Source organism: Puntigrus tetrazona, chromosome 2, assembly GCF_018831695.1.
Source record: "Puntigrus tetrazona isolate hp1 chromosome 2, ASM1883169v1, whole genome shotgun sequence".
NCBI lineage: Eukaryota > Metazoa > Chordata > Actinopteri > Cypriniformes > Cyprinidae > Puntigrus > Puntigrus tetrazona.
This window is the reverse complement of record NC_056700.1, coordinates 24,050,173-24,065,507: the sequence shown is the minus strand read 5'-3', so window position 1 is coordinate 24,065,507 and position 15,335 is coordinate 24,050,173. Positions and strand designations below refer to the sequence as shown.

The following is a 15,335-nucleotide window of genomic DNA, read 5'->3' as shown; positions in this document are numbered from 1 at the left end:
TCATTATACATAATAAAACCATTTCAATTCAAATTTACGTACTGTTGCACATTCTACAGCTGCAAATTTTAAAAATAAATATTACTTAAATTAAAAGATGAAAATGGAAGTGGACTTAAAATTGGTAATAAGGTGTGAAGACAATCCTATGCTGCTGAATACACACAAAAAAACATGCAGATATCAATTCCATAAGAGTAATTCCTTCCTTACAATAAAAAAGTAGTTCTTGGCACTTTATACATCCCGAAAAGAACACAACTCTGAAGAAGACCCTAAAACACTTTCCTTTCTTGAGACAGCTAGGACATTTGACAAACCCGAGTGTTTCACTTTTACTCTCTACATCCGTCTGGTGGACCAGTGTAACTTTTTACATACATTTTACATACAATTTGATGTTAATGTGATGACAAGCGATGAGTAATTTTCCTAATGCACTTTATACACACACACACACACACTAAACAAAACTGATTACATTTTGTCAGCTGAAATCTAAAACATTTAGAAGTTCTATCCATTGTGTGTTAAAAAGACAAGCAATTTTCTTATTCAAATAGCTTATTTGCATTATTTGCTTATTTAATTACTTTTCCGTGTCATATACCAAATTTCAGATGTCACTAGAAACCAAGCACGTGTTATAAATCAAGCCTAAAATAATACACTATAAAGCTATGCCTATTTTTTTCTGCAACAGCAGACAGAGAGAATTGTAGCACTAATATAAATACATTTTACATACTGTGAACTGAGTAATTTTTTGATGGTTTTACAGGTCCCTAAAATCTTAAATCTTAAATGTATGACAGAAAAACATATTTTATACTCTACCTATTCTAATAGGAAATGTATTTGCACATCATGCTGCTGAAAGGTCAGATTCATAATTATATAGAGCAAATCAAAATAAACTCTACAAATCCCTAAATTTCAAGGTAGAATACTCTCACAAGAGTATTTTTGCAAGGGCAACATTTTTTTTTTAACATTTCATAAATGAAATGAATTGCGTTCTTTACCACAGTCTAAAAAAACGTAAATGAGATAATAACAACCCTGTCTTATTATTAGAAAAACATTTAGGCTGGGTACACATCACAAGATAATCCAGCTGATTTTGAGCCATTTTCCTCTCTTTGTAATCACTAAACCAGTGCTGTTTGTTCAGAAATAGTAGATAAGGACCAGTCCTTTCAAAGAGGAAACAATTGGGAGAACGGTGATGCAGCCCTAATCATACAAACTTCCATTAAAAACCCCTCACACACTCCCCATCACCACTTGGTTCACCTGGATGCCACATAGTGTCCTGCGAGATTGAGCCGTCCCCCATAGACCAGAAGTTCTATCCACGCATGTGATTTAAACTGTCCACTGTTTAATCTGTAAAATAAAAACATGATTCATAATATTGTATAATAATTGATACAGTTTTTTATTATGCAATATTAATATGTAATATGTAAAAAAAATATGGATTTCATTTCTCCATCATTGTACCACAACATAACCATTTTATGTTTCTTAAATCTACCCGTTATTTCAGCATGGGATACTGCAGGTACTGAAATCAGTTATTTCAAATAAGCAATTATGTCTTTCAAATAGGAAAATGACTTATACGTAATATTAATTTCTTAGGGTTCCGCTGATATTCATTTGTAGGCTATATTTGCATCCCACAGCAACACAGCAGTGACGTCTCAGACTGACAGGTACATAAGTGTTTATACAAAGTGATTTGTTTGTTTTCTACTCACCTCCAAGGCAAACAAAAGGCCGCTGCAGATCGAGCCACTCAACAATCTCGAGTTGGTTTTGTTTCTCAGAGTTGTGGATGGTCTGCAGTAGCTCTGAGCATCAGCCCAGCTCTTCCAAACCTGTACGCTTATATATCCGCTTGCTATCGAGAAATACAAAATAAGAATCAGTCCTCAGTCCCCCTATATCTCCATTATACCAACCCCAACGTTTCTGTGTCCCTCTCTTCAGTCCAATCCACACTGATCCATTATATCCAGCATCCACTTTGTTTAACACATCATCCATGCTGTTTATGGTAGCCAGATCTGTGTACTTAAATCTGCAGTATCTCTGAGTCTCTGGCCACGACCTTCTCACATTTATATAGTGGTATGGATGAGAAAGAGCAAAACTCCAGAAGAGCCCTGTTAAGAACAGCTTATTAAACCAGCTAAACGTAGCATCATATCGATCGATATCACAGCATCATAAATACAGATTACAAATGATCTCACCAACCTGACAGCAGAAGCAGCACAAACAGACCCCGTCCATGACTGCTCACACTAAACCCTAACTGGTGTTTATCACCACTTTCTGCTGCTGTATCCTAATAAGTAGGAACATAAGCCTAGCTGAAACCTACTGATCTATTTTGCATTTGAGATATTTGTGTTGGGGAACAGTGAGTTATAAACAGGCAAGCGTTACCGTCCCTTGTCTCTCCTGAATGTACTTGAATAAATATTTCCCTTTCTGATTTACCTTTACACATTTGTCAAACCTTTAACTTTTTTTCATGATGTGTCTTAACTTGAAAATGAACTCTTTACTTATTGGGGTTAATGCCAATCTCCACCAACTGACCTTTTTATACTCAACTTCTATTTTAATATAGCTCTCATGTATTTTTGTTACAGTTAAATTAGTGTATATGAACCAGTTCAATATTGTCAATATTTACATTTCTACATGCAAAAGTATATGGAAGTATATGGATATTGAATTATAATTCGTCATTTCATGCAAAAATTTAGTTATTTTTTATTTTGGGAATAATATGCACAATATGATTCAAATGAAATCATTCACATTTATTATGAGAAGAAACATCATACTTTACATTTCAAATAATGGCTTCACATATCCTAAAGTTGGCTCTGCATATACACTAAAAAGTTATTTCCCATTTTACCTTTAGTGTTGATTTTACTACTATTATTTAATGTTCCAAAATATTTACATATAAAAACTTGAGTATTGATAATTTATTAGGTAAAGATGTTTAATCTTGTAAGAACACAACTATTTGTAGTTAAACTCGTGCTAGATTCATTAATGTAGTTATTGAAACAGAACGTATATATATATATATATATATATATATATATATATATATATATATATATTCATAATCAATTGTCCCTAAATATATTATACTACAACCATTTATCCACTTTTGTTTTTAAACAATAGATACTACTACTACTACTACTACTCCCTGTTCCTCTGTTAGTCTGTTTTAAAAAACTAACTTCAAAGAAGTACATTGATGATTACTTCCTGTTACACTGATTATTTGATTTTTCTGTATGTTTGCTCTCTAGATGAAACACCTCTTCGTCTTCCCTCTGGATCCATTTAATGTTGTCACTTTCTAGCCCCATGCTCTTCAGTTTTTCACTTATCTGGAAAACCATCAAAAAGGAATTAACAAAACTAAAAACCATGTCCTACTTATAGGCTACATAGTGTATATATATATATAAGTAAATAAACAGATAAACAATACATACCATGTTTAGAAAGGCAGTCTGTAGAGAGGGATCATTTAATGTACATTTCCCATTACAGGACAACTTTAAACGTACAATCTGTTTTCTTATTAATTTGTCAGCTAAAGAAAAACATGGTTAAAGAAAAACATGTAATATGTAACATATTAAATTATGTATCACAGTTGTTAATCTCTGTACGAAACTCACCTCCATAGCAGATAAAAGGCTGCTGTAGATCACAGCTCTTTTGAGTCCATTTCCCAGAATTGTTTGTTGTCATGCCAACACAGTCACCAGATCCTGAAGTCTGTGATGGTTGATCTGCGTCCCAGTGTCTAAAACTGAGATTGGATTGATCAGACCATTCCCAAGAGTCCAGAAACAGACCAATCCAGAGCGACAATTCATTACTGAGCAGATTCTGCTGCTCTGGGCTGCTGATGCTCGCTAAATCAGTATGTTGTTGTCTGCAGTAACTCTGAGCATCTCTCCATGTCATAGCAGATTCAGTTGTAATAAAACCAGTGCTGTCTGATGAGAAATACAAGACATGGATCAGCCCTCAGTCAAGGATTGGCTAAAGTGGAAACAAACTTAAGCTTTAAGGACTCACCATTGAAACACACAAATGGGAGAAGAGTGCTGCAGCTTTCATCATACCAGCTTCCATTAAAAGTCCTCACACACTTCCCATCACCACTAGGTTCTCCTGGGTTCCAGATAGTGTAGTTAGAGATTGTGCCTTCCCCCATAGACCAGACCCAGCGAGACTGAGTCCCGGTGTGGAGACCTATCCATACTGATCCATTGTATCCAGGATCCACTATGTTTACTAGCCTTCTCACATCATTCATGGTGTCAGCAGTGGCCAGATCAGTGAATCTCGCTCTGCAATAACTCTGTGCATCTTGCCAGATCATGCTTTCATTCATATACTGGTATGTGCGGTAAGGAGACTTGGGCCCTATAACAAATTGAAATGAAAAACCGGATTGTAAAGGAATAGATGTACTGTGGTACAATTTTGATTGTTATCAGTGCAGTATGTGCCTATAAACACATAAATAATGTACAAAAGACAAAACACAGAGAAACATTGTTCTCTTTTGTTAAAAAACTCACATCCATGGCAGATAAAAGGATGGTGTAGATCACAGCTTTCATGAATCCATTTCCCAGAATCGGCTGTTGTCATGCCAACACAGTCACCAGATCCTGATGTCTGACGTGGTTGACCTGCTGCCCAGTATCTGAAGAAGTTGCTCCATTTGTCAGACCATTCCCAATAGTCCTGGAACAGACCAATCCAGACCCATGATGTATATAAAATAATACTCTTGAGCTGATTGTGTTCCACAGCGTTGTGGATGGTAGGCAGATCTGTGTATTGCTGTCTGCAGTAGCTCTGAGCATCTGTCCAGTTCTTCTGCTTCTTTACCCAAATGTATCCAGTGCTTTCTGTCCAGAGGGAAAAAAATAAGAATAAGGTCACAACTCCTGATCTCAGCTAAACCTACCTGGTCTCATTGCAGAAATATACCTGGGTGCATTTTTTAGTGAGGCACAAAATACGTACCAATAAGTACACATGACTGCAGTTTCCAAAATAAATCAATAGGCAGTAAAACTCTTATTCCTTTTAACATGATTTTACAGAATTTTGATTAATAAAGCATAATTTTTGCACAATTACTTGAAGAATATCATGGTAGCTCACTATCCTGTGTAACTACGGTTCGACAAAACAGTTCCAATCCACATTAAAAAAGGTCGTTGAAATGGACGGATCAACAAATGAAGCACATGTTTATACATGTTTGCATCAGCAAATGAAGCAATATGATAAAAAGAAAAGCAATATGTACCTATATAAGCGTGATAAAAACACACCAGGCTTCATGTATTGAGCCTGCATTTTAGGCCATTGGACATTTCTCTTTGAAACTGTAGTGAAACGTCCAATAAGGTACAGTATGTAAACACAGTGTTGCACAAAAAAGTGCACAGAGGTAAGTATATTTATGAGACCAGGTTGGCTAAACTGTATGTTTGTTACTGAATGCAGTCATGAACTCATAACTTACCATTGTAGCACACAAAGTAAATCAAAGTTGAGCATTGTAAAGTATTCCAAACTCCATAGGCAAGAAAGCTACAATTGTTTCGAATGTCCGGTTCTCCTGCACCCCAGGCCTTGTACTCTGCAAGTGTATCTTCTCCATTAGACCAAACCCAGCGTTTCTGTGTCCCCCTCTTCAGTCCAATCCACACTGATCCACTGTATCCAGCATCCACGAAATTTATCAGCCCGCTTGCATCATCCATGCTGTCTACAGTAGCCAGATCAGTGTGTTTTGCTCTACAGTAACTCTGAGCCTCTGGCCATGACATTCTCGCATTTATATAGTAGTACTGACGAGAGAGACCAGAAGTGGTCTTCAGAAGCCCTGTGAAATTGATTTATTGTGAGATTATATATATATATATATATACACACACACACACACACAAGTTCTTTAAAAACATACCAACCTGACAGCACAAGCAGCACAAACAGACTCCCATCCATACTGTGGATCCTCTTCATTGTATTCTAATGATAGGTGATCAAACATACATTTTCCGTCAGAATTACAAAGAATGAACTCCAAATAGATTATGACATATAATACATACATATTTTGTAATTAATAATGTAATTAATATCAAGAAAAGCTTGCTTTAAACAATTTTACACATTGTCTCGACCTAGTAAGGTAGGGATAACTATTTGTGTATTCTACATTTATATATTATATATCTTAATTTCCCAGATACTTTTTTCCAAAGTAACTTTCATTGTATTCAAGGCACAGTATACCTTTAATCTTTTCATGTATACCCTCAAATCAGTCACAGCCATGGTGTTGTGAATGACATGCTGTTTTTACTACAGGAACACAATTATACTTTTTTTACCATTTAAACTTGATACTGGTATACTGCTGAAAAGCATATGTCTAAATGTTGCACTGAACATTTTTGCCCCCAGGTCAAACACAATAAAAAATATGCTAATTTGTGTGATAGCAAGAGATGAGTTGTTTTCCTATTCAAATACTGTAGCTCATTGTCACATTTTGTAAAATGTGGTTGTATTTCCTTATTTTTGCATAAACATTAAAATGCACAGTGCTGACATTAGTTACACCTAAATGTACAATACTGATGCATTGTTTAAGAACAAACTATTTTACAGACTTACAAATTAATCTTACTGAACACTGCATTCCCAGCATTCACATTTTTATTGTATTGTATTCATTTATCAACTTATTATATCAATGGGATTGCTTTCATCTGCATTTATTAAATTAAGTCTCATTTAATATGAACATTTTAAATTTTGAATCTGTTCTGTGTGATTTCTGCAGAGAAATCACCTCCAAGGACTTCATGTTATGTTATAAATAAGAAAAAACTAACTAATTGTACAATGTGCTCCATGTCCTTTATTGAGGCGATGTTTCGACCATCATATGATTTTAGTTGACTAAATCTATCAGCTAAATTCAAATCAGCTAAATTCAAATGGGTTTAGTTACAGTGTAATGCATTTATTAAGGTAATATAATGCCCGGGTATCCGGGCGTGACTATCTATGCAAATTCTGCACACCCAATTTCATTGACCTTTTCTCAAAGATCTCAGAGGTGTGTGGGCTACCAAGAGCGACCACTAGGGAACGAGGGTTACCGTACGTAACCTAGATGTTTTCTTTTCAACAAAACACCAATGGTTATATAGGCTAAATATGCATTATTTATAACAACTTATTTACCCTTATTTCAATAAGCAATAAGGTAAAAAAAACCCAATGATAATCATATTAATAACATAAAATATTTTTTTTGCATTTTTATAAAGATGTAACTACAGAGTAACTGTGCATTTCAAATATTGCAATACATTTGTTTCAGACTTTTCCTTGTAGACAGTCCATAACATCTACGTATAAGCAACGAGATCCAGGCTGTTCACATGTCTGTTTCAAGACATATTGTAATAAAAAAATAAATAAAAGTAGGAAACAAATATGGAAACACACTAAAGGCTTGTGAGAATGTTATTTAACATTCAATAATATGATTACATATCAAATAATGGAAAGACATACAATTTTTTATATTTTATATTTTTACACAGAAACTTCTACTGTATATTGCTTAAATGGTTAAAATGATGGTGTTATAATTCACCCAAGCTGAAATACTACCTGTTCTATCCAGTTCATTTAAAATGAACCCACCCCTAAATGGCAAGTAATACCTAGATTAGACGATACGTGCCAAAAAGTCTAAGTGGGTGGTTCTTGGCCAAAACAGAATAAGCTGCAACGTGCACCAGACCTTTAGCCATTCAGTCTAACAAATCTTTAGAATCAGCATTTTAAAGTACATTAAAATGATATGCTGATTACTGGGATGACATGACAAGTAATTTCCATATTCAAATAGCCAATTTTCATTAAAGAAGCTTTTGAACATTGTACCATATTGAACATACATGTAAAAATTGGTAATAAAAAATCACCAGGTGTGGAGACAACAATAAAATGTGAAGATGATTATTAACCCAATGAAGAAGACTCTCCACTTCTTCTCAACAGAGCAAAGTCTTAATATTTCTTATACATTCCAGAAAAATATCAGATGGGAGTAACACACCACCTAAATTGTGAAGAACACTGTGATAAAATGTGAGATATCACAAGCTCTCTGTTTGTCTGGTTTGGCCCTGCATCATCACACTTTAAAGCTGCTTTCCACCATCTTAACCTACACTGTAACATTAAACACTTCATATATAGTTGTTTCATGGTGCTCAAACCTCCTGCACCTTCTACCTTATTTTGTTTATCCTCAGGTTAGGTAAAGTAAGTCGAGTCTGTCCTATATCTCATAAGTATTTAATCATACTCACCCGAAGACTTCTCCGTGGTCTGTTCAGCTCAGGTCTAAAAATCAGAGTCTTTTGGCAGGCGAGCGTATTGGTTATAATAAGATACAGTTTTATTATATATTGGTTAAATACATTACAAATAAAATACTAATATAAAACAGAAGTAAAAACAAACTTGTGTAATCTGCGAGCTCGGTCGTTCGGAGGCGTCGTGGCGAGGCTTTAACTTCTGGCTCACTTCTAAGTGCAGCCCTCCTTTATAGGCTACAGGTGCAAGTCAACACTTTTTGGAAAAGTCCCGTACAGCCGGAGACCTCCCTCTCAAGAAGCTCACTATAAAAAGACAGCCATCTTATCAGTCTGCTCTTCTGCGAAGATCTTTCTAAGATGTCCTCCTCTCCGCGTCGGGAACTCAGCATTCAAACGGTAACATTACTATTCTTCAAAGTTCTTACTAATACATATTTTATCTCTGGCTATACTTTAACTAAATGCTACATACGTCATACCTAATGTCTTTTCTCAATAAACTACTTTTACACATGACGCTGTGGTGGTCTTTCTTTCTACTATTCAATAAAGTGAATACAATACCATGCGTACTGTGTATCTTATAAATACTTATCAAATAAAAGAATACAATATTCTGTGTGGTCTCTTCTTCTTGATAAATCAGTAACACTTCACAATGTGTTCACAATACAAGGTATCACTCAAATACACAAGGCAAACTTACGAAATACACAAGTCTTACTGATAGTTGCTAGTCTCTAGTGGTAAGAACTTTTCTTTCTGGATTCTCTCAGCTCCTTGACATCATATGAATTGTAATATTAATTTTCCCATTCCTTACTCTCAGTTGATAACCAGTTACATCTGTATTTAAGTCTATTTCTAGGTTTTTACTATAATCTCTTCTATCTTATTTGTTCTAAACTTATACCTGCTGTTTCATTTTGCAGTGTTTTTCCTGCCTCAGTCTGCAATGTCAATCATCTTTTATTCTGGCATATATGGGTTTAGTTATCTGACTGAACTGCATCTCTCACATAATTCATTAATCCTATTACTTGTTGTACATTTTTAATGCTTTCTGGGGTTTTTAAACTTGTAATTCACTCTCTCATTGATTCTGTAGTTATATTATTTCCTATCGATATCCAAAATCCAAAATAAGATCAGTTTATTCCTGTCATTACTTCATATTTTTAAAGTTCTGCTCTAATCCCACTTCTGCAATACATGTAATTATTTGTTTTCACAGTTAATCTTTGGTAAACAAAATGTTTATTATTTACACTTAAATCATTCAAAATACATATATTATTTACAGTAAAGTTGACTATTTACAGTACAAATGTATTATTTACAGCACATTTTCTGTTGACCTTTCTCTATTAAAGGAATTAACCAAAAGCTATTCACTGAATCCAGTTTTGTGAGAAATCTTCTTTCTCTTATTCTTCCTACTGGATCTCTAGTATTAATTAACATCTGTCCGGTTTAGTTACTAGTTTGTTTCTAATCTGAAAACTTTATCTGGCTTCAGAATTAATCGTATAGGACTATTTGTAATTACAGATTAAACTTCTTTCAGAACTTCCAGTAATTCATGTATAGTTTAATCTAATTCCTCTTTAGCCATTTTATTCATTGGATATCGACACTGAGGCTTGTGTATTCTACCTAATATTTTCAATATTTCATACTCATTTTTATCACTAACTTCCTCACAAATGTTTTTGTGCCTTGCATAAGGTGCTTCTCTTTGTATTAACTCATCTTTTTGCCTCTTCTGATCCTATCAGTTTACTACGTATTTTTCTTAATTCTAACTCAATATTTACCCTTTTTTTTTTAAATATATTTCTTAGATTGCTTGCTGTTAATAGATTCTCTGCTCCTTTATCATTTTATTTCAAAGCTTTTTTTCTCCTATTTGTCCTTTCTCTATTTTAACATAAGCGTGGACTTAAATCTAATCTGTGAATTGTTGTCTCTGTCGTTGAAGTCTGGGCTCTCTTTTGAGCAGGTACTCGGTTTCTTCTAAATGAACAAATAAATTCTCATCATTACTCTTCGGTCACAAATATCCCTCTTCCACAGGCTTATTTCTCATTGCGGCTATTCTTGTCTGCTTGTTTTCTTCTTCTTCTCTAGTGCTTTATTTGTGTTCCCTGCATCTGACTGCATTCTTCTTAACTACTAACTTTATTAGTCTAACTTTTTTGAACAAGTTTTTTGTTTTGCTTTTCTGAATGATTTCAGAATAATTATGTTTCTGAATTATTTATCTTTCTGCTGGGGTCTCTCCTATTCTCTCCTATCTATTTTCTGGAAACTACTTCCTAATCCATCTTTTTCATCTTTTTTTCTTATAGGCCTTTACGCTCTAACTGTTTGTTCTAAACACAGTATTTTATTTCCTTCTCTCTGTCTACTTTGAACTCTTTCTACTCTGTCTTCTTTCACTCATTTTCACTGTACTTTTGGAGGATTTGTTTTCTGCTGTCTCTGTATATTCTTGTTTTGAGATTCTTTTTGAGTATATCTAGGATATATCCAGTGCTTTATCAAGAAAAAAAATCGATAAGGTTCTCAACTTTCTTTTTAGCTCATCTGAATATTTAGGCTACTAACATATAACTCAGCATTGTATCAAACAAAATAAAGGTGATTTGAGCATTTGGTGATGGTCCAAGTCCCATAAGCTAACATGACACCAGCACCCCAGCACCTGGCTTTGCTAATTTTCAGGCACTATACTGTGTGACTGTATCATCTCTATTAGACCAGCCCCAACGTTTCTGTGTCCCCTTCATCAGTCCAATCCACACTGATCCACTGTATCCAGGATCCACTTAATTTACCAGCCTGTTCACGTCATCCATGCTGTCTACAGTAACCAGATCAGTGTATTTTGATCTGCAGTATCTCTGAGCATTTATATAGCGGCAGCTCTATCAGCTCTACATTAGCGATTAATGCCGTTCATATCAAGTGTTTGTATACACTATATTTTCACACATTTTACAAACGAGCTCACTAACATCACAGCAGATGCAGCACGGACCTGTCACACAGATCCTCACCATCACCACAATAGTGTGTGCTGCTGTATTCTAATAAAGATTATCAACCATACTTTTTTTGTCACAGTTAAGAATGAATGCATATGGCAAATATTTACTTATATTTTAAAGAGATGCACCATAAGAAATGCAGCATAAATGTTCCCAGATAAGCATTACATTGCAGACGTGGTGACCTGATCTGCTCTTTTTTTGCTACAGGAATACAGATATACTTCTATTAATATTTAAACTTCAGATAGAGCATCATAATGAGATGGGGAACTTAAGTCTGTACCAAAACATATTGTATTCTCTGAAATCATTTTAGACTTTTGTTTACCCGTTTAACTAAACAACATTGTAGCACTGAATATTTTTGCCTGTTAAATGCATTAAAATCACATGCTAATTATGGTAAAAAGACCATAAGACCATAAGAATTTTCTTATTCAAATAGCTTTTTTGCATTATTTGCTTATTTAATTACTTTTCCGTGTCATATACCAAATTTCTGATTTCACTAGAAACCAAGCACGTGTTATAAATCAAGCCTAAAATAATACACTATAAAGCTATGCCTATTTTTTCTGTAACAGCAGACAGAGAGAATTGTAGCACTAATATAAATACATGAACATTTTACATACTGTGAAGTGAGTAATTTTTAGATTGTTTTTACAGGTCCCTAAAATCTTAAATGTAGTTTTAATTACATTTAAAGCCAATAACATGGTACCATCTTAAATGTATATATATATATATATATATATTTTGTTTTTTACATTCATTATTGACATAAAAACAGGAATCATTATACACAATAAATCCATTTCAATTCAAATTTACGTACTGTTGCACATTCTACAGCTGCAAATTTTTAAATAAATATTACTTATTAATACTAATTAAAAGATGAAAATGGAAGTGGACTTAAAATTGGTATTAAGGTGTGAAGACAATCCTATGCTGCTGAATACACACAAAAAAACATGCAGATATCAATTCCATAAGAGAAATTCCTTCCTTACAATAAAAAGTAGTTCTTGGCACTTCATACATCCCGAAAAGAACACAACTCTGAAGAAGACCCTAAAACACTTTCCTTTCTTGAAACAGCTAGGACATTTGACAAACCCGAGTGTTTCACTCTTATTCTCTACATCCGTCTGGTGGACCGGTGTAACTTGAAAATACAAATACAATTTGATGTTAATGTGATGGCAAGCGATGAGTAATTTTCATATTCTAATAGCAAATGTATTTGCACATCATGCTGCTGAAAGGTCAGATACATAATTACATAGAGCAAATCAAAATAAACTCTACAAATCCCTAAATTTCAAGGTAGAATACTCTCACAAGAGTATTTTTGCAAGGACAACATTTTTTAGCATATTTCATAAATGAATTGCATTCTTTACCCCTGTCACGAATGAGGGGTCTGAGGCGTGCGGATCCATATGCAGGCTTTTATTAAATGAAGGCATGGTCAAAACAGGCAAGCGTCTAACAGGGCAAACAGGAGTATAAGAGGCGAGGCAATAACAAAATCCAGAGACAGGCGAAGGTCAGGTCAGGCAGCAAACAATCAGAATATCGAAAGACAGGCAGGGTCAAAACCAAGAGAACTAGAAACAACAATCCAACAGCGATCTAACAATGAAACAGGCGAAACAATGCAACCTGCAGGTGAGTGGCTTGCTGCGGTATTTATAGTCCTGGAACAGGAAGTTGTCGCAGAGGGAGTGAATGCAGATCACCCAGAGGTAAGGGCTTCCTCTGCTGGCTTGGTGACAACCCCAGGCTAAAAAAACGTAAATGAGATAATAATAATAACCTTCTGTTATTATTAGAAAACACTTAGGCTGGGTACGCATAACAAAATAATCCACCTGATTTTGAGCCATTTTCTCCTCTTTGTAATCACTAAACCAGTGCTGTTTGTTCAGAAATAGTAGATAAGGACCAGACCTTTCAAAGAGGAAACAATTGGGGGAGAACGGTGCTGCAGCCCTAATCATACAAACTTCCATTAAAAACTCCTCACACACTCCCTATCACCACTTGGTTCACCTGGATGCCACATAGTGTCCTGCGAGATTGAGCCGTCCCCCATAGACCAGACCCAACTATACTCTGCCTCAGCCTGGAGACCTATCCATACTGAACCACTGTGTCCAGGATGCATTGTCTCTAAAGTAACTCTGAGCATCTTGCCAGACCATGTTTTGATTCATGTAGTGGTACTCTTGATACTGACACTGGAATTTTGACATAAAGAAAAGCATTATTAGGGGCAGGCCTAGTGATTTGCGGGCTCCAAGCAAACAATGAATTTATGCTTTTTTTTATGCCTAACTCTCATTTTGCTTTCTCTCTCTCTCATTTGCTCATAGCGTTTTGTAATGATGCACTTGTAATTTTAATTGATGCGCCGAATTAATCGTATAAATACATATGTCTCAAAAAAGATAAAAACCAACAAACAATGCCTTCACAAAAAAAGAAGACAGACAGCGAGAGAGAAAAAGAGAAAAAGGAGGCTGCTAAAGTTCAACACCTGTAAATTCAAAGCTTCAGCAAAGAAGATAAAACACGTAGAATAATTCTTGTAATTAAGTATATACTAACTCCTATTATATGTAATCACTTATCTTCATTGATGTTATTAGTAATCTATAACATATCATTTTTATAGTGGCCTATCTTACGAAAACCATATTAATTGTACGACTAGGAAAAGTCTCAAGGCGTGAATTTGTATGACCTCAATTTTGCACGATTTGTGCCCCAGTGATGATAAAATGTACACAAATAGCTCTGAGATTGGGACAGAAAAGCAAACAAGCATCATTTTGAAACATCAACACAAATAAACTCATGAAAGGAAACACAATTTCTTTTCTGAGGTGAATACAGTTCTGAGACAGTCGGACAGTACAGCGCATATACTGTAAAGTGCGCAAAGAGCTCTATGTGTCATGATTGAGGGGTCTGAGGCGTGCGGATCCATTCGCTGGCTTTTATTGAGCAAAGGCATGGTCAAAGCAGGCAGGCGTCAAATCGCAGCAAACAGGAGTATCAGAGGCAAGGCAACAACAGAATCCAAAAACAGGCAGAGGTCGGGTCAAAACCAAAGAATCTAAGACTCGGGAAACACAAGGAGAACTAGGAACACCAATCTAACAATAGAACAATACAACCTGCAGGTGAGGGGCCTACTACAGTATTTATAGTCCTTTAACAGGAAGTAGCAGCAGAGGAGTGATCACAGATCATCCAGACTCAAGGGCTCCCTCTGCTGGCTTGGTGACACTATGATAATTGAAAGCTCTCAATTTATTAAGTCAAACGCAATTTTATTTATACAATGCTTGCAGAATTCATCACAAAAATTGCCTTTTGAGTGCCGAGTGAACCTTTGAGGCTCTCCGTAACATGAAAATGCACTGGAGCATTTACCAAATATGTTTAGCCAATATCAGATGGGGCCCCTTGATTGCCCTGGGGCCCGAAGTGTCCACATAACTTAAATCCACCCCAGTTGTAGCCTAATGCACTTTATATACATACACACACACACACACACACACACACTAAACAAAACCGATTACATTTTGTCAGCTGAAATCTAAAACATTTAGAAGTTCTATCTACGCATGTGATTTAAGATCCACTGTTTAATCTGTAAAATAAAAGCATGATTCATAATATTGTAAAAAAAAATTGATGCCGTTTTTTATTATTCAATATTAATATGTAATATGTAAAAAATATGGATTTTTAATTTCTC

At 35.1% G+C, this 15,335-nt stretch overlaps 1 protein-coding gene across 1 annotated transcript; it reads right to left on the bottom strand.

The window, feature by feature from the left end:
- Positions 1-3,305: 3,305 nt before the first annotated feature.
- Positions 3,306-6,096, bottom strand: LOC122327425 (macrophage mannose receptor 1-like). Its single transcript, XM_043222786.1, has 7 exons — positions 6,060-6,096; positions 5,608-5,974; positions 4,650-4,981; positions 4,141-4,491; positions 3,735-4,058; positions 3,546-3,646; positions 3,306-3,437 (listed from the first exon to the last, which is right to left on the bottom strand). The coding sequence occupies exons 1-7, from the start codon at positions 6,094-6,096 to the stop codon at positions 3,306-3,308; spliced, it is 1,644 nt and encodes a 547-aa protein (XP_043078721.1).
- Between the last annotated feature and the right edge of the window lie 9,239 nt (positions 6,097-15,335).

Coding starts and splice junctions, on each gene's coding strand:
- LOC122327425 (XM_043222786.1), bottom strand. CDS start 6,096: ATGGATGGGAGTCTGTTTGTGCTGCTTGTGCTGTCAG. Junction 5,975..6,059: donor TGTGCTGCTTGTGCTGTCAG/GTTGGTATGTTT, acceptor TCAATTTCACAG/GGCTTCTGAAGACCACTTCT. Junction 4,982..5,607: donor TTTGTGTGCTACAATGGTAA/GTTATGAGTTCA, acceptor CTGGACAGAAAG/CACTGGATACATTTGGGTAA.